The 18,972-nt window shown below is 46.9% G+C and overlaps 1 protein-coding gene across 1 annotated transcript in view; it reads right to left on the reverse strand.

The window, feature by feature from the left end:
* The window catches only part of LOC110486262 (inactive phospholipase C-like protein 2), a 96,588-nt gene extending 82,165 nt beyond the window's left edge, over positions 1–14,423 (reverse strand). The window contains exon 1 of the mRNA XM_090196327.1: positions 13,542–14,423. Within this exon, the coding sequence (XP_090052453.1) occupies positions 13,542–13,865 (324 nt within the window). The 5' untranslated portion in view covers positions 13,866–14,423. The remainder of the gene's footprint in view (positions 1–13,541) is intronic.
* Positions 14,424–18,972: the final 4,549 nt, after the last annotated feature.

Raw genomic sequence — 18,972 nt, forward strand, 5'->3', positions numbered from 1 at the left:
TGTTCACTTTCAATCCTCTAAGTACACATGTGGAACTGAATGAAAATCACTTTTTATTTTTGTTTCAAACCATTTCAAATGTTTTATCCCAGTGTCACACATTGGCCCCATTATTTATAGAAATACCCAACTGCTTAGGGTGATGAGAAGTCATAATGCACTAGCACCAGAAGCCCATTCTCTCTATCCCTTTATCAATGTGGTTCCTCTCCCTCGGCCAAGCTCTTTCCACCTCCTTCTGCCCTGTCTCTCTCTACCTCCATCCATGTTTGAACACTCCACAGAGCAGTCTTGAAGCAGGCATTGATCCATGTGTTATCCCCTTACCGCTGGCACAGCATGGGTTACTTCCTCGGTCATCTCCGGCCAATCCCTTGCATACTCACCCACACACGCACGCACGCACGCACGCACACACACACACACACACACCTTGTACTAAGACCGTATCTTAAGGCTCGCACATATTACACCGAACGTGACTCTAGCATTCGTCTGGCGATCTTTCAGCACGCTGTGTTTTCGGGACCACCCACTGTGGACGTCCGACTGCCAACATTTTCACACGATGTAGAATCGGTGCGCACTCTGTTCAGAGGTGCTAAGTACTCTCGGCCAGCTAACACTATTGGTGTGTCTGAGCCCTTAGCGATAACCATGTCTAACACCCAACACATATAAACACATGGACATGTTCGCAAACACACACACGCAGCATGGACAAACACACACATACACACACACATCCTGACCCATTAGACCAACCCCGACCCCAATCCCAGGCCCAAATCCATCAATGCAGCAACCTCTAACACACACACACACACAATTGGATTCCTTCTGTCCTTGGCTTCTGATCCAGTCCACTGCACACCCTCCCTCCCTCCCTCCCTCCCTCCCTGACCTGCAGAACCCTTTTGATTCCATCTAAAATGGTTCTAAAAAGGTTCATCCGTGTCCCTATCTAACACTCTAAACTGGGTCTCCGTATTAAGGTTTGTCCTGATGGTCTGATAGGATTCTGACAGGCTGTACTGCATGTCCCTTTCTGCTCATTTTATCCAAATCAACAGGTAAAGCAATGATGATCAACTTAGTGGCATCCATTTAATCATTCACCTGCCAGTCTGTTTTTTATCAATGCACAAAAAAATACATTAATTAATAGACATTAGTTCATGGATTAAACTAAGACAAGATCAGCTTCTCCTCTGCATGTCCCCGTAGCACTTTCTGGTGGTACAGAGAGACGTGTGTGTGTGTGTGTGTGTGTGTGAGTACTGCAGTACAGCTCTCTCCTTCTACTCTCTGCTGCTCTCCTCTCAGTGCTGGGTCTCTAGTTACTGTTCAGTCTCAGGATCAGATTACAAACTCAGCAAACACTGCTTTTACCCTCTCCATCTCCCTCTCTCTTCCACTCTCCATCTCCCTCTCCATCTCCCTCTCTCTTCCACTCTCCATCTCCCTCTCTCTTCCCCTCTCCATCTCCCTCTCTCTTCCCCTCTCCATCTCCCTCTCTCTTCCCCTCTCCATCTCCCTCTCTCTCCCCCTCTCCATCTCCCTCTATCTTCCCTTCTCCATCTCCCTCTCTCTTCCCCTCTCCATCTCCCTCTCTCTCCCCCTCTCCATCTCTCTCTCTCTCCCCTTCTCCATCTCCCTCTCTCTCCCCCTCTCTCTCCCCCTCTCCATCTCCCTTCCCCTCTCCATCTCCCTCTCTCTTTCCCTCTCCATCTCCCTCTCTCTCCCCCTCTCCATCTCCCTCTCTCTTCCCCTCTCCATCTCCCTCTCTCTTACCCTCTCTCACCTCTCCATCTCCCTCTCTCCCCCTCTCCATCTCTCTTCTCCTCTCTCCCCCTCTCCATCTCCCTTGCTCTCACCCTCTCCATATTTCTCCCCCTGCCCCCTCTCTCCCCTTCTCCATCTCCCTCTCTCTTCCCTTCTCCATCTCCCTCTCTCTTCCCCTCTCTATCTCCCTCTCTCTCCCCCTCTCCATCTCCCTCTCTCTTTCCCTCTCCATCTCCCTTGCTCTCCCCCTCTCCATCTATCTCCCCCTGCCCTTCTCCATCTCCCTTGCTCTCCCCCTCTCCATCTATCTCCCCCTGCCCTTCTCCATCTCCCTCTCTCTTCCCCTCTCCATCTCCCTCTCTCTCCCCCTCTCCATCTCTCTCTCTCTCCCCTTCTCCATCTCCCTCTCTCTCCCCCTCTCTCTCCCCCTCTCCATCTCCCTTCCCCTCTCCATCTCCCTCTCTCTTTCCCTCTCCATCTCCCTCTCTCTCCCCCTCTCCATCTCCCTCTCTCTTCCCCTCTCCATCTCCCTCTCTCTTACCCTCTCTCACCTCTCCATCTCCCTCTCTCCCCCTCTCCATCTCTCTTCTCCTCTCTCCCCCTCTCCATCTCCCTTGCTCTCACCCTCTCCATATTTCTCCCCCTGCCCCCTCTCTCCCCTTCTCCATCTCCCTCTCTCTTCCCTTCTCCATCTCCCTCTCTCTTCCCCTCTCTATCTCCCTCTCTCTCCCCCTCTCCATCTCCCTCTCTCTTTCCCTCTCCATCTCCCTTGCTCTCCCCCTCTCCATCTATCTCCCCCTGCCCTTCTCCATCTCCCTTGCTCTCCCCCTCTCCATCTATCTCCCCCTGCCCTTCTCCATCTCCCTCTCTCTTCCCCTCTCCATCTCCCTCTCTCTCCCCCTCTCCATCTCTCTCTCTCTCCCCTTCTCCATCTCCCTCTCTCTCCCCCTCTCTCTCCCCCTCTCCAACTCCCTTCCCCTCTCCATCTCCCTCTCTCTTTCCCTCTCCATCTCCCTCTCTCTCCCCCTCTCCATCTCCCTCTCTATTCCCCTCTCCATCTCCCTCTCTCTTACCCTCTCTCACCTCTCCATCTCCTTCTCTCCCCCTCTCCATCTCTCTTCCCCTCTCTCCCCCTCTCCATCTCCCTTGCTCTCCCCCTCTCCATCTTTCTCCCCCTGCCCCCTCTCTCCCCTTCTCCATCTCCCTCTCTCTCCCCCTCTCCATCTCCCTCTCTCTCCCCCTCTCCATCTCGCTCGCTCTCCCCCTCTCCATCTCTCTCCATCTCTCTCCATCTCCCTCTCTCTCCCCCTCCCCCTCTCCCTCGCTCTCCCCCTCTCCATCTCTCTCCATCTCCCTCTCTCTCCCCCTCTCCCCCTCTCCATCTCTCTCGCTCTCCCCATCAACCTCTCCCTCCCCCTCTCCCTCGCCATCTCCCTTTCTCTCCCTCTCTCCCTCTCCATCTCCCCCTCTCTCCCCCTCTCCATCTCTGTCTCTCTCCCCCTCTCCATCTCCCTCTCTCCTCCTCTCCCTCTCTCTCCATCTCCCTCTCTGAGACACTGACTGACACATGCACTGACCATCGCAAACACACACACACACACACACACACACACACAGCATAACACAGCGTCCTCGCAATCTTTCTCCCTCTCTCTATCTCTCTCCTTGAGACACTGACACAAACACAAATACACACACACACAGTGACAGACTTTAATGCTCATACACAAACATACGCGTCACACACAGAGAGTAGTGTAAAGTACTTAAGTAAAAATACTTTAAAGGACTACTAAAGTTGTTTTTGGAGTATCTGTACTTTACTTTGACAACGTTTACTAAAGAAAATAATATACTGTTTACTCCATACATTTTCCCTGACAGCCAAAAGTACGTGTTCCATTTTGAATGCTCAGCAGGACAGGAAAAGGGTCTAATTCACGCACTTCTCAAGAGAACATCCCTGGTCATCAACTGCCTCTGACCTGGAGGACTCACTAAACAAAAATCATTTGTTTGTAAATTATATCTGAGTGTTGGAGTGTGCCCCTGGCTAGCTTAAAACCGTTGGGTTTGCTTAATGTTCGCAATGTGAAATGATTTATACTTTTACTTTTGATACTTAAGTATATTTTAACAATTCCATTTACTTTTGATACTTAAGTATATTTAAAACCAAATACTTTTAGATTTTTACTCAAGCAGAATTTTACTGGGTGACTTTCACTTTTACTTGAGTCATTTTCTATTAAGGTATCTTTACTTTTACTCAAGTATGACAATTGAGTACTTTTTCCACCCAGTGCACACAGATCGTCTTGTTAGCAGAGCCTTCTGTTCATAAAAAGCTGAGGACAACACAAGAGCCCTGGACACAAAGTTGATCCCTAACATATTATATTTGATATACTTCTGGCTGATTTATACATTATTCTAAAGTAACACACACACACACACACACACACACACACACACACACACACACACACACACAGATAGAGACATGAGGGATATACTCAACCAGCCCCTTACACACATATGCAAATACACTCCAAAATGCATACAAATGATCTATGATTAGAGTTTGTGTGTGTGTGTGTGTGTGTGTACATGTGTGTTCGTACGAGTGTGTATGTATTTGTGTGGTTATAGCATCCGTGGAATGCCAGAGTAGCAGTGTGTGTCTGCACCTCTGTACTGTAGGGCCTAACTATAACCTACTGTGAGTGACACATGCAAGGACAAGAGCATGAATAAAGCAATGACTACTCAATACACAACCACATCTAACGCATTAGTTCCAACGTGACAGAACGCAAGCCACCAGCGCTATGCATATGTTTACCTAAGCTGTACCTATGTTAGCCAGCAGCATACCACCCTGCATCCCACTGCTGGTTCTGATGTCAAGCAGGTTTGGTCCTGGTCGGTCCCTGGATGGGAGACCAGATGCTGCTGGAAGTGGTGTAGGAGGGCCAGTAGGAGGCACTCTTTCCTCTGGTCTAAAAAATATCCCCAGGCGGTGACTGGGGACATTGCCCTGTGTAGGGTGCCGTCTTCTGGATGAAATGTTAAATGTGCGTCCTTACCCTGTGTGGTCACTAAAGAGCCCATGGCACTTATCGTAATGGTGTTAACCCAGGTGCTAAATTCTCAATCTGCCCATCATGGACACCTAATCATCCCCAGCTTCCAACTGGCTCATTCATGCCTCTCCCTTGTAACTATTCCCCAGGTTGTTGCGGAGAATGTGTTCTCAGTCAACTTACCTGGTTAAATGAATGTTTTGTCATTTTGGGGGCTGTACATGTGAATCAGTGCTATGATCAAATACTTGGTAGCCTGGCGGGTAGGAGAGTTGGGCCAGTAACCGAAAGGTTGCTGGATCGAATCCCTAAGCCGACAACGTAAAAATCGGCCATTCTGCCCCTGAGCAAGGCAGTGAACACCCAACAACTGCTCCCCAGGTGCTAATGATGTTGATTAAGACAGCCCCCCCACCTGTCTGATTCAGAGGGCTTGGGTTAAATGCTGAAGACACATTTCAGTTGAACGCAATGAGCAACTGACTAGGTTTCCCCTTTTCTATGTTGCTCAATCTCTCTCACACAGGCGCACAGACGAACACATGCACGTCACGTGCAAACGCACATGCATGTACACTCCAAGTCCCAAGGGAAGTGCTAAATTGGAATGAGACGTATAATTAATCCATCACAAAGCAACAAACTGGTCATTTTCTGTTTCTAAATCGACTGTCACAGAGGACAGGGAATGTTCCCCTTGTTGAGAAAAATTGCTGTCTGCTCGCTTGGCAAATTCCATTTCAGATGACACTCTACACACAGCCAGGAAGACAGACACACTCAAAACACACACACACACACACACACACACACACACACACGCTTAACAAAAGACAACGAATGTCTTAAAGAAACACGTGACTGAGCACACAAGCACACACACCTCCTATACCCAGTTCCTCCTCATCCTTTGCCATCTGTGCCCAGGCAAGCCGTGCCACCATCTGTGAGTGGTTGGCACGATCTGGCCTGCCAATCATCAACCACACGGGTCAATACACTACTGGAATAGACTGACTGACTGTGTGAGCCCTCTGCATGATGGACCCCTCCCTATGAGGGCCCCTGTGATCTATAGACTACAGCAGGATGGTACACTAACCCCATCACATTTCACTTCACAGCCACAAAGACACACAGGGACTTGGTTGACAACATTGGACTTGGTTGAGGACATTTGGCTTGATTCAAAACATTGGGCTGGTTGAGGATGCTGGTTGGTTGGCTGAGAACAAATGAAAGACGTGTTCATTATTGTAGGGCAGACAATCTCGCCACAGCCTATAAATAGGCTGCTGACTGGGTCTAGGTCTGTGGACTGGGGTTTTAAGCACTGTGTGGGGATAGAGGAACTGAACTAAACGAGGCCACATGTGGCGGGAGAGGCAACACAGAAACAGCTCTTTAAACACAGCAGCAGAGGAGGCACAGGGAGACAAGCAGCACAGCACCAGCAGAGCCACGGGTCCCTGATCCTATAGGACAGTTTACACCTCCACTCCCATGCTCTGTTCCAAGCGACGAACACACACTTGCAGAATCACTGTGTTTAACCAGGGGCAAAGTGTCCGCGCTGCAACGTGTTATGTGCAAAACACATTGTGACAGTGTAATTCCCACTCTGTGAACTAGGCAGGCTGGGCTGTGGGCCCATCAGAATTCCCCTGTCGCTGGAAAACTGGGTAGAGGCCTGGGTAGAGGTAGAGATACAGACCTCTCTACCCTCTAACACTCAGCTCCCTCCCTCACTGCTTATCATCCCCCTGGGCTCCTGGCTCGCCACACGGAAACTCAACCACGGGGTCAAAGGTCAGCGACCTCACTTCCTCCTTCCTGTTGTGTTAGTTAAGGTTCTATTATTATGTTTTTGTTTTTCTCGGCTCATTGTAGTTGTGAAGGATTTACCTCTCAATTATGATTGGCTTTCAGTATGTCTCAGACTACGACAGTATGTTTGTAGTATAGCAGAGTTCAAGAATATATCTGGCCCACATTGCTGACTGCTGAGGTAATTTTCCTTTGTTTTGGTGGCTAGCGCTAATAACGCTCGACTAGCCGGTGTGTGCTGCACCGTGACTAACCACAATCTAAAAGATTATGCTGAGCTCACTTCCTGTTGCGGAATGACTTGGGAGTATTCAGTTTCACCCCCCCCCCCCCCCCTTTCTTCTCCCCCTTCCCCCTATCCTTTACAGCCAGAAGGAAGTGCAGAGCTGGTTTATTCAGTGGACTAGTAACTAGGAAAACACCTGGGGAGGAGTAGAGAGGAAGTAACGAGGGAGACGCGAATGCAGTGGTGTGGACGTGTAGACATTGTCCACCGCTGGCCAAATCAAACAGATCAGCTGCTTGCCCAAACACAGCCAGGTAATCCAGGAGGAATCCCTGTGGATCTACCTGTTATTCTCTCATTTTTACCACTTTAATTAAGGGGGAAATGTTCTATTTTTTTTTATGAAACAGAAAGTGTTTATTTTCTGTTCCTTAAACCTGGTTAGTGGGATTAGACTGAAGATGGAGTTCCTGTGTTTCAGGCCTCCTCCAATGGCATCTTACTGGGGGGATTGGATACTTAAGGTGTCAGTCTTGAGTGAAGGGTGAGAGAAAAAGAGAGGGGGTCGTGGCCCGCGTTGAATGGGCTCGCGGGTGATTTTGGATCTCTAGACAACATTCCATCAAACACGCTGACATTACGCAACTGAGGGCAATGGAGGACAGAGTGTGAAGGGGAGTGCGAAACATCAAAGGTTAGTTAACCCCTGTTCGATCAGAAGTAATGCTAGAGATTAATACTTTTGGGAGAAGAAGCTAAAACTGTTAAGAGGTCACAAAACCTTCCGGAGGACAATCTTCTCGAAAATTCTTTCTGACGATTCCCAATTCGGATTCTCATCTCTGTCATACATATTTGATGTTTTAAAATGACAACGAAAAGACATTTGGTTTCTTTTCATTGTTGTACTTCAGCCTATCGACCACCATATCCTTTTTATGACATATTTTTTATGTCTCTCTGTTTTCCATGTCTTTCCTTCAGTCAAGACTCAGAACAAAAAGAAGAGCTAGACATCCAATCAAAGGAAGTCACTTCAGTCAGAGAGGGGGAAGTGAGATCTGAAAGGCCACCAAACGACATGTCAGATGACAAGAGACTGTCGGAGTGGCTGTTGCTGCAGCGATACCGCCACATTCATTCATCACACCAGCGCCATAGTGGCCCAAAGGACCCTGGGAAATATTGAGCGGATAAAGTCTGAATATTACTCATCGTTACTTCTCCATTTCAAATGGCCCGAGTGTAGCAATTAACCCTCAGATCGGTAGATCACCCCGTGTGACGACTCTAAAACCAAATACCGCTTCACTTCTCACATCAGACAGCCACATTTGATTCAAATTGAGACCTCATTTCAGAGACTTCAACAGACATTTTGATCAGACTTTTTTTTCCAGAATCCAATGATATCCTAGCTGCTCTTCTGACATCCGAGGACCGAAATAAACCCTGTACACCAAATAACACTGTCCCTACCACTGCCACTACCTCTGTCTGTCAGCATCATCACTGTTGCTTTGTAAAGGCACGTTAAAATCAGGTGTTTACCTACACACCCCCAGTGTCCAAATAAATCAGATCAAAAAGGTATTTTTTATCTGGGCCCCAATTTCACACACGGCTGATTGAGGTTCCTGTTCACTTAGCACAAGCCATTATCCCCAAGCGAAAAAGATAAAGGAAAGATATGTAATAAAAATTCAGGAGAGCCCCCCCCCCCCCCCCCCCCCCCCCCCATGAAACAAGAGCATGGTTCTACTAGTCACTCTTCTCTCAGTACTGCTACAAGAGTTCAGCTCTGAAGCCCTGGGCAGGTGCCACAGTAAATAGTTTAGGGCCAACCAGGGATCTTTAGCGTGACGCTTCACTGCCCATGTGGGACAGACGAAGAGACCAAATGCTTCTGTGTGTTTGAGCGGCTAAGACGAGATAATTTGGGAAGCACTAAAATATTCGAGAAAACCTCACAGTGGACATTATGAGGCATCGGTCTTCAAAGGATTTGGCAAGAAAAGAGGTGCTTGAGAAAATGCCAGTCAGAGAAATCTGTTCACTGTTCAAACGGTGCTTTCAACTGGGATAGGAGGATGGGCATTTGCTAGTATTTGTCCTCGTGATCCACAATATGGACTCGAGCATTATGAACAAAGAGTACACGCTATTTACTTTTGATTTATCGTGAGATTTTACCTCCAAAAATCAAACTTGATGTCCAAGAGCTTGCGGTCTCCTGCTGTTAGTGTTGATCGTTTGAACTTGGGATGAGAGGAGCATCCAACCGCAATGCGCTACAGAGGGTAGTGCGTACGGCCCGGTACATCACTGGGGCTGAGCTCCCTGCCATCCAGGACCTCTATACCAGGCGGTGTCAGAGGAAGGCGCTAGAAATTGTTAAAGACTCCAGCCACCCAAGTCATCCCAAGTCATAGACTGCTCTCTCTGCTACCGCACGCCAAGCGGTACCGATGGGGTCCATCAGCATGAAATCAGTGTTATTTGAGAAGGTTCTGACTGAGTTTGGTTTTTCTCCGATCCTGGTGTGGACGAAGTAAATCCCAGGATTCAACGTTTGGGGAAAGAATTCCATGTTCGCCCAGGGCAGCATTGGGATCAATGTGGGGCTTGGGGGATTTGGGGATCTGGGGAATTTCTGGCACTCCCGAACTAGATAAAGACTATGAGACATCTGGGTAAACTTATAAGGGCTTTATGTATTTAATGACTGTAGGGGGTGGAGGTGGGGTTTCATCCAAAGCCAAGGAGTGGTTATTTGGTAAAGCTCTAGAACGGAATTTCCCCCACCACACCACCAGAACAGGGGGAATGGTTTGACAGACGCACCTCAGAGTCTATGCTCGATTGAGAATGAGATTCCTTTCTACATGTATAACCTAGAATCATCTCTTTCCTTGAATGAGACTGGAGCTGGATTTAGATAGGACCTAGATTTAAAGGAGTAAGTAAGACTGCTGCACTCAAATCAGTGTTCCTCAGATACCGCCGATCCAAAACATTCCTTAAAACATCATTGTAGACCGTCGCCATCTATTTCAAAAATATCCCCTCTCTATCTCTATAACAGACACATATCTCTCTCTATCAAAGAGAGAGATAGAGAGAGAGAGTCACATAGAGAACTAATCTCACTCTCACACTCTCTGAGTGCTTGACTAATGTATTATAGAGCCATGTGACGAGGACTGGTACAGGATAGAGAGCTGAATTCCTGTTAGCCAGACTGTTAGCCACCCAGCAATAGGACACACTGGGTTAATAAAGGGGAAAGGGGTTTAATAAATGACAGGACGAGCTGATGTCCTGCCCATCAGTGACATGACTGGGGACTGGGGTGAGGAGTTGGTGAAGAGAGGGAGGGGAGAGGTGTGGTGGCGTGCAGTTGGGCTATATGGTAGGTCCCAACAGCTAGCTCCGTGACCACAAAGCCCCGTGGTTAAGGTTCTGTGTATTACTCTGTACAACATCTGTTATTATTTTATTCCGTCATGTTTTTGCTCTGCTGTTGTCATGCTGACAATGTTCATCTTTCCAGTAACCGCTCTGAATAAGACTGACCTTTTATTTGCTCCAGAGGTCAAAAACCCCTCAGAGCGTGCAATAGAGGGAGGGAGGGAGGGCAGGAGCCTGCAGCTGTCCACAGCCCTGCTTAAAAAAAAACCAGAGTGGAACAGCCCCTCGGTCAACCTGTCCCCGTCCCCTCCAGCCACTTTAGAAGCCCTCCCTTCCCTCCCACCATGGGAGAGTCACTCACCACGCCAAGTGGGTGACAGCCTTGCAGGATTTAGCTGGTTCAACAATATACACACAGATGGGTTCTCCACTGCTCCCTCATGCCATACATTGACACGTCAAGTCCAAACAGGAGGTTTAAAAAAATAACGAGTTTGTTTTCAATCCTCCGGAATAACTCTGTAATGAGCACAATGCTGTAATTGCTCATTTGCCTCTCTACCCCACTCCCCCCTTTAGTCTGCTCAGACCCCGCAGCTCATGTTTCAGGCTGATGAAACGTTAGTGTGTGTGGGTACTGACGCTCCAGCTGCACTACACATTAACTACACTAGCACCACAACACACTACACATAAACTACACTAGCACCACAACACACTACACATGAACTACACTAGCACCACAACACACTACACATAAACTACACTAGCACCACAACACACTACACATGAACTACACTAGCACCACAACACACTACAGGATAGAGTTGGGACAATAAATCAAAAATGATCATTTATTGCGGGCATTTTCCTGATATCGTTCATTACGATACGTAGCCTATACTAGAGGAATGTGAAGTTTGAAATGAAATAAGTGTGTTAATGTGGGTGATTGTTAGTGGGACAGTTGATGGCTACAACCATCAGACCAGTAGTAGTAGTTTAAAGGAAACGTTTAAAAAACTTGTTGCACATTAATGTTATAAACTATCCTTCTATTTATCATCATCGCATCAATTCAGGCAATTTATCACGATATGGATTTTTTTGGTCCATATCGCCCAGCTCTACTACAGAGAGAGCTGACCCAGATTCCCATCACGCCACCCTCTATCTGTGTGTTCCCCATGTTGTGACTGACGACGAAGTTCAATGTGTTGCGACGTTCCTCTCTGATTCTATGAATAAACATGCCCTCTTGGCTGCATTCGCAGCAGAGTCTATCTAAAAGAACCGCTGACCCTAACTGTTCTGTGATAGCGGTTCCAGAACACTAGCCCTTTGGATAGACAATTGTACGCCCAGGGATACGAGTAGGCCTTTAGGAGACATACAGGAATAAAAGTGGACGTCAGTGTGCTCTAGGACCAACACATCCATATTGGAATGAGAACAGGAAACGACAGTGATGCTCTGATGCGCTGCTAAAAGAGGACACGGTTATCTAATTGGGTTATCACAGGCACGCCTGACAGAGTCACACACTTAGAACCTATGGTGAGTTGTCTGTCAACTGGCATTTCACGCCTGGCATTCAAAGTGTTGACCCTAAATCCAGCGGTGAACTTTCCTCAACGTGAATCACGTCAGCCATACGGACAATTAACCCTTATCTGACTGGGTCGAGGCAGTCTCTACATTATAGACGCATTGCTCTTGCGAAGGAATGAGTCTCCTTTCACAGGTTCTATTTGTCCAGCATCTTTGATCGTGCATCCTGGGTCCTTCCGATAGCAACAGTTGGAGAGAGCTCAAAGTTGCCACACAGCTGAGCTGACTTACAGAAGAAAACCTCTAAACATGTTTATCACTAAGTGCACCACAATAAATACTGCAACAAAGCCTTATAAGTACAACAATACAACGCCCTATGAACAGGACAGTACATTCGGAGAATAAGCTTTAGAGGATTTAAGACCTAGAGCATGTTGACAACATGATCCGCTCTGCATTCTTGCCATATTTCTGTTATGAAGTTTGAACGTCAGTAGATGGCTCCAGGTCTTTTGGAGGGAAGTCCGAAGTGGAGGGATTTAGGCCTTAGCCTCAAATTATACTATTCCATGGAATTTTCTGGAAGAACTGCTTTTCATCAACAGGGCAAAACACCCTGGGGTGAAGAGAAGCAACACTTGGGGACTTGTTCATTTGCTCAAGGATTCCCCTACACCTCAGAGAAGCACATCAAACCAGAGAGCAGGCAGTGTTTAGATTTGTTCGCCCGCACATCCACAGGGAATTCAATAACAGGGGAAATAGATAGCTTCATGGTTTTATACCGGTTGCTAAGCAAACTGGTTCATAATGACAGAATGCCACTCTCTCTCCAAAAACTCCCACCTACACAGAGCTTCTCCACAGAGCTTCTCCACAAGCCCCCCCCCCCCCCCCCCCCCCCAGTCTGTCTGTCTGTCTGTCATGCTACACCATCTGACTGGCTAGGCCTCATCTTAACGGTCAACAAACAAGTTTTGCGTACGATTTAACATTTAGCATTGACAGTTTTGCTTTTACATGGTACACTATTTACAAGTCTATTGGAACAGTAGCGTAGTTCGACTATAGAGGCATGTTGTTACTATCCAGGGAGGGAATGTCGTAACTGTTAAGACGCATTCTTTAGCTGCGCTCATAGCAGAGGACAACCTTTATTTCACCTTTTTGGTGACCTAACCTTGCAGCAGCAGACGCAGCGGCACCATCAGCACCTCAAGGCATGAAGAAGGAACCACGCAAACTTCAGAACGTTGGATCGGTTAGTCCGACCTTCTTTGTAACAATGTAACTGTTTATGAGACGTGTAGCCTAACCGCGATTGATAGACCACATCACATTTCCCTCAGCAAAATGTTTAGCCGGGACCAGACCACCAGTTTGTTACACAGTAACAACTCAGCATCCTTTATTATCATTATTATTATTATTATTATTATTATTATTATTATTATAGCTTTGTCACTAACAAACAGTGCATCTAACCATAACAATAGAATGAATCACAATGAGGGCTAATCCCTGGCTACCTGAAGGCTTCATGTGGTTTTGCGAGAGCTGTGAGATAATGATTCCCTCATTAATGCAACCTTCAAGGAGCTTCCTATGATTGACGTGACATGATCATGTGGGCTTTATGAAAACAAACCAACCTTCATAATGCCGCAAGGTGTGTTCACGCCTCCATGACTCCTTTCGGCTGAATTGTCACGGCTGCTGCTGCCAGTCCGAGGACTCCCGTGGTCCATGTACCTTCCGTTGGTGTAAACTCCCTCCGCTCCATAGACCGGGTGGCCGTGGGCAAAGGCAGCCGCCGAAATGTCCAGGTATGCCCGGGTGCCAGTCGGAGGCAGCACCGTGGCGTCATTGTTGTTCAACCCCGCTATTTGTGTCGAGTCCTGTGCAGGAGAGGCTGCAATGGTAGGATTTAGCAAATGTCCCGACACAGCCTCGGAAGCGTGTACCCCTGCCATCATCCACGGACGTTACAGAAACACATTCAACCTAGTGCATTGACCCATTGTTTCAAAACATGAGTCCACGGCTGTGTAGCTCACATAAGATCATCAGTCCACCGACGAAGCGCAGTGCACTGAATCTAGGATAGACTGATTGAACTGTCCGCGTCTCGCTGAACAAACTCTTGTCGCTCGAAAATGAACAGATGGTGCTCCGTATGTGATCTGGTGTGATTAGCTAACTGCATGGATTCATAAGGAGTCCCCTCAGAAACAGTTCCGGCTAATAAAAAGGCGTTAATTAGCCTTTACACGCGCTTTCGTTTTTCTCCAAGCTTCTTGTTTGCGCAGAGGCTGCATGCAGAAGAACGTCTTATTCGCCTGGTCCCTACTCTCCTATCCGCTCTTGCAGATGTACATCCCCACGTGCATCCGCGGGATGCAGCTATATACAATGCGCTGTTATGTGAGTTGCTCGCTTGTCCCCTCCCCACACGATCCATGCCCGTGTGCGCTAATTCACAGACAGACAGACAGACACACACGCACATACGCACGTACACGTACACTTAAATTATTATTGTTCCTCACACACATTCACTGAAATGATTCATGTTCATTCATACTACAACTTGTAGCCTAAGCCATTTCTACACTAAAATGCATTGAAGTGTTAACATCAGAGGAGGATGGTGGGAGGATCCATAGGAGGACATGCTCATTGTAATGGCTGGAAGAATATGGTTTCCATAAGTTTGATTTGTGTGTATACCATTCCCTTAATTCCATTCCAGGCATTACACCGAGCCCATCCTTCCACAGCTCCTCCCACCAGCCTCCTCTGATTAACAGGGAATGTGAGTGAAATGTGTCTTATCATTAGGCTACTCTCTAAGGATTTTCAAATGCATATTTATTATCACAGCCAAAATTTAGGTCAGGGAGACTGGTTATTCCTGAGTGGCGCAGTGGTCTAAGGCACTGCATGTCAGTGCTAGAGATGACTCTACAGACATCCTGGCTCAAATCCAGGCTGTATCACAACTGGCTGTGATTGGGCGTCCCATAGGGTGGCGTACAATTGGACCAGTGTCGTCCGGGTTTGGCCGGTGTAGGCCGTCATTGTAAATAGGAATTTGTTCTTAACTGACTTGCCTAGTTAAATAAAGGTTCAATTAAAAAAAAAATAATTCAGAAAGCCTCCTAACTTGCATTAAGAACAAATTGCCCTTTCTGGTGGAAAAAAGCTCCATTGAGGCTGATGATCCTCATATTACGTATCCCTATGGGCGTTATCAACTTAATCTCAGAACCAAATATTACATGCAGTCTCTTACCGAGACTACTATTATTTTCAGGCCAGGCTTCAGTCCCAATCAGAGAGGGAGTGGCATATCATCAACACTAATCCACAGAGAATGTCACATGGCTTTCACCTACATAAACACCACACCAGGCACCTGCACATTATTGATTGGTGAGAATGAAAAGCACAGGACTCAGAACAGACCTATCCTTGCTGGTCTATTCTCCTTCTCAGAATAGACCTATCTATTCATACTGTAGAACAAGTGGTACACAACCAATCCCTGTGCCACAGTTCAGAATTCAACTGCTGCGGATAGAAACCCACAATATCAGTAATGATTCAATTCTGACCACAAATTAGCTCAATCGCTTTCACTATCGTCATTCAACAAATCTGGGAAACAAGGGGGACAATTATCTCTGTGCAAATCGCTGATGAATTCTACAAAACATCTTTATCGATCTATCTCATCATTCTGTTAAAGTGTTTCACCCCTACTGATGCAGGACAAACCCACTGACGGGGCTTCATCCCAAATGGTACCCTATTCCCTATATAGTGCCCTACTTTTGACCACAGCTCATATAGGGTCAAAAGTAGTGCATTATGTAGGGAATAGGTTGCCATTTGGGACGAAACCGGGATCTTCACCATCAGGCAGACATTCCAGGGGAGGAGGAAGGAACGATGAACAATAAGCACTCAGATAATACAGTTCAGTTATAACCCACTGAGAGGACAAATCACACCACAGCCAATTGGAAGGAGAGAAATTGTGTGCTGCTGCGGTAGAGGTGCTCAGAGTGTTTGGTCATTATTGTCGTACCAAGTCATTATAATCAAATCCTGCAGTATGGATGAGCGGTTAGATCAGCTGCTCTGTGGTTTTCTGTGACATTGATGTGTCTTTGAATTGAAGGAGTGTGAACTAGGATAGAGTGTGCGTGTTTGTGTGTGTGTGTGTGTGTGTGTGTGTGTGTGTGTGTGTGTGTGTGTGTGTGTGTGTGTGTGTGTGTGTGTGCGTGTGTGTGTTTTCTTCCTTCCTGTAAACTTAAATGAGGGCAGAGGCATACATCCTGCGGCTGCCTCATCCGTCTTACACCAGTCAATCTGCCAGTCAGCCAGCCAGCTAGTCAGCCAGCCAGCTAGCCAGCCAGCGGGTCAGTCTATGTACTCATTGACCAGAAACTACTTCTCAATGTGAATTATTTATACACAGCTGATTCTTCTAGAACACAGTAGTTCAGATGCTGGGCTAGAGAGAGAGAGAGAGAGAGAGAGAGAGAGAGAGAGAGAGAGAGGGAGAGAGAGAGAGAGAGAGAGAGAGAGAGAGAGAGAGAGAGGGAGAGAGAGCAGTAGAGAGCGAGAGAGCAGTAGAGAGAGAGAGAACAGTAGAGAGAGAGAGATGTTGGTGGAATGAACACATTGGGGAGGAAAATAAAGAACAATGGAAAGATTGAGGAAAGGTGAGAAGGCGAGATGGAGGTGAGGGATACTACTGATGAGAAAAATAAGTCAAGAAGGAAGGCAAGAGGTTGGGGGTGAGGTAGTCCCTCTCCTCTCTCTCTCTCTCTCTCTCTCTCTCTCTCTCTCTCTCGCTCTATCACTCTGATTCATGCATTATGCATCTTCAGAAATAATTCAGAATAAGTCCTGCTTTTAAAAGTCCTGCCCCAAGCCTTCCAGCCAGGCTGTCTCACTTTAATGTTCAAATCCCTTTGGCTCCCAAGCCTCAAACAGGAGCCCCCCCAGGACCCACACGGGGAGCCACACTAGGACTTATTAACCAAGGACCTTATCTTATGCTGCATCACTGCAAACTGGTGTGCTAACACTCCTCTGCTTAGGGAAGAAAGATGTTGTGGTGAACAGATGAGGATGGTCCTACTCTACTGGGGAGGAGAATGGAGTTATTATTAATGAGAGCTGGAGATAGAGAGAGAGAGAGACAGAAAAAGGGAGAGAATAAAATAGAGTCTGTGAGAGATCAACAGAAAAGGAAACGGAAAGCAGTTGCAGCTTTGTTTTCCATTTGACTATCATGCCACTAACAATTAAATCACACCCTGGTTGATTTCCATGGAAGTTGCTCGTAGCTTCCTGTGACAGGAAGTGAGCCGAAGTTGTGCTGTCTCCCTTCCCCCCACCCTCTCCCTCTGTGAACCACAGACATATGAAGGGATAGCCATCCATACACCCCCCCCCCCCCCCCCCCCCCACACACACACACACACACACGCCCCCCCACCCTCAACCCTGATCCCTTGAGGCCCTTTCCAGGAGAAGCCAGATGATTTTAGATTGTATAGATGACAATAGTATTAATCAGGGTTACCCAATCACAGCTGATGAAAGGCCCTTTGACTGCTGGGTAATCTGACGGTGCAGGTCCCACAGGGTTTTTGTCCTGGAGGTTGAGGTCATAAGGTCAAATCGTTACCATGGAAGTTTTTTTTTTTGTACATGTATGACCCGTCCACATCTTGTATTTAAGACATTTGACCACAGACGTTACGACCCTCTTACCTCATTCAGGCATGGTGAGAATTATTATGTATCAGTACAGGAAATCAACTCTGGGAACTCTGACACAAGATGAGGCTGAATAATCCCCAAAAGTATCATTTGTTTTTATAGTGAAGTGAGCTGAGACTCCCCACAGCAGGGGGTCTGAGGGCATTCCTCCCAGAGCATAACCACCACACTTTTTGTTTCTCTTACACATCACTTCCTGTGCTCACTCACATGACCTCTGTGGAGGGAGGAAATGAAACTTGTTCCTTAAACACCCTCTGTGTCAACACTCTTTACTTATCAATCAGAGCAGGGCTGTGGTTTTCTGTCCCGTCCTACAGCGACTGTGTCTGTGCCCTTTCTGCCTGGACTGAACCTTCCACTGGCGCCCCTAATTACTGGAGTTGATACAGAGATTCATGTGTATGCATAGACTAATACCATGGTAATTTGTGCCAATTTGCATCTTAATTATCTGATGAAAGATGTTTCCTGGGGAGAACGTCAAGCCCGTGAATAAATACTCACATTTCTGACCTGTAGGAGAGACTGAGGTTTCTGGAGCTGGGATGATGATATATGAACCTAACAGAAGGGCTCATTTTAAAAAGTACTTCTGTCATGGTTTTTCTATTCCTGTTAAAACGTGTTAATCACGTGACCTGTCCCACATGCATCCTATGCATACTGCTGACTGGCATTGTGCTTTGTTTCGTCGTTCATTTCCATTCCCCGTGTTATTGCAGAGTGCAGGAATCACATTGGGCACTGAGGACATCTAGTGGTCACAGGGTAGAACGAGAGGACGGATCCATCTACTCCATTGAAAAAGCGGTTCATTTCAGTCCTGTGCAGCGAGGCTATACATAGCTGCTGGTGGGTGCCAGACTTGCAACTCTCCCAGAGCCTTTTATCTTAAGTATATACAATCCAATGTCAAGTAAGATATGGCTGTGAATATCTTATAATACTATATTTATGTAGTATACCTTATTATACTACAGTATATAATATTCTACTGTAATAACCCCACACATTCACCCTCTGATTTAGAGGGGTTGGGTTAAATGCGGAAGACACATTTCAGTTGAATGCATTCAGTTATACAACTGACTAGGTATCCCCTTTCCCTTTCACATGCCCTCAATGCTCTAATCATTTCCTTTGCTGGAAAAAAAACTGACACATTTCGCCTTACTGCTGTGTTAAATTGAATTTTATTCTCTGTCCAACGCTTAAAGCTATTAAAGCTATTGTTGTGAATATTGAACAGTAACCAAGCAACCACGTGCAGTTTCGTAT

Source organism: Oncorhynchus mykiss, chromosome 13, assembly GCF_057628025.1.
Source record: "Oncorhynchus mykiss isolate SJ-2025 chromosome 13, ASM5762802v1, whole genome shotgun sequence".
Taxonomy (NCBI): domain Eukaryota; kingdom Metazoa; phylum Chordata; class Actinopteri; order Salmoniformes; family Salmonidae; genus Oncorhynchus; species Oncorhynchus mykiss.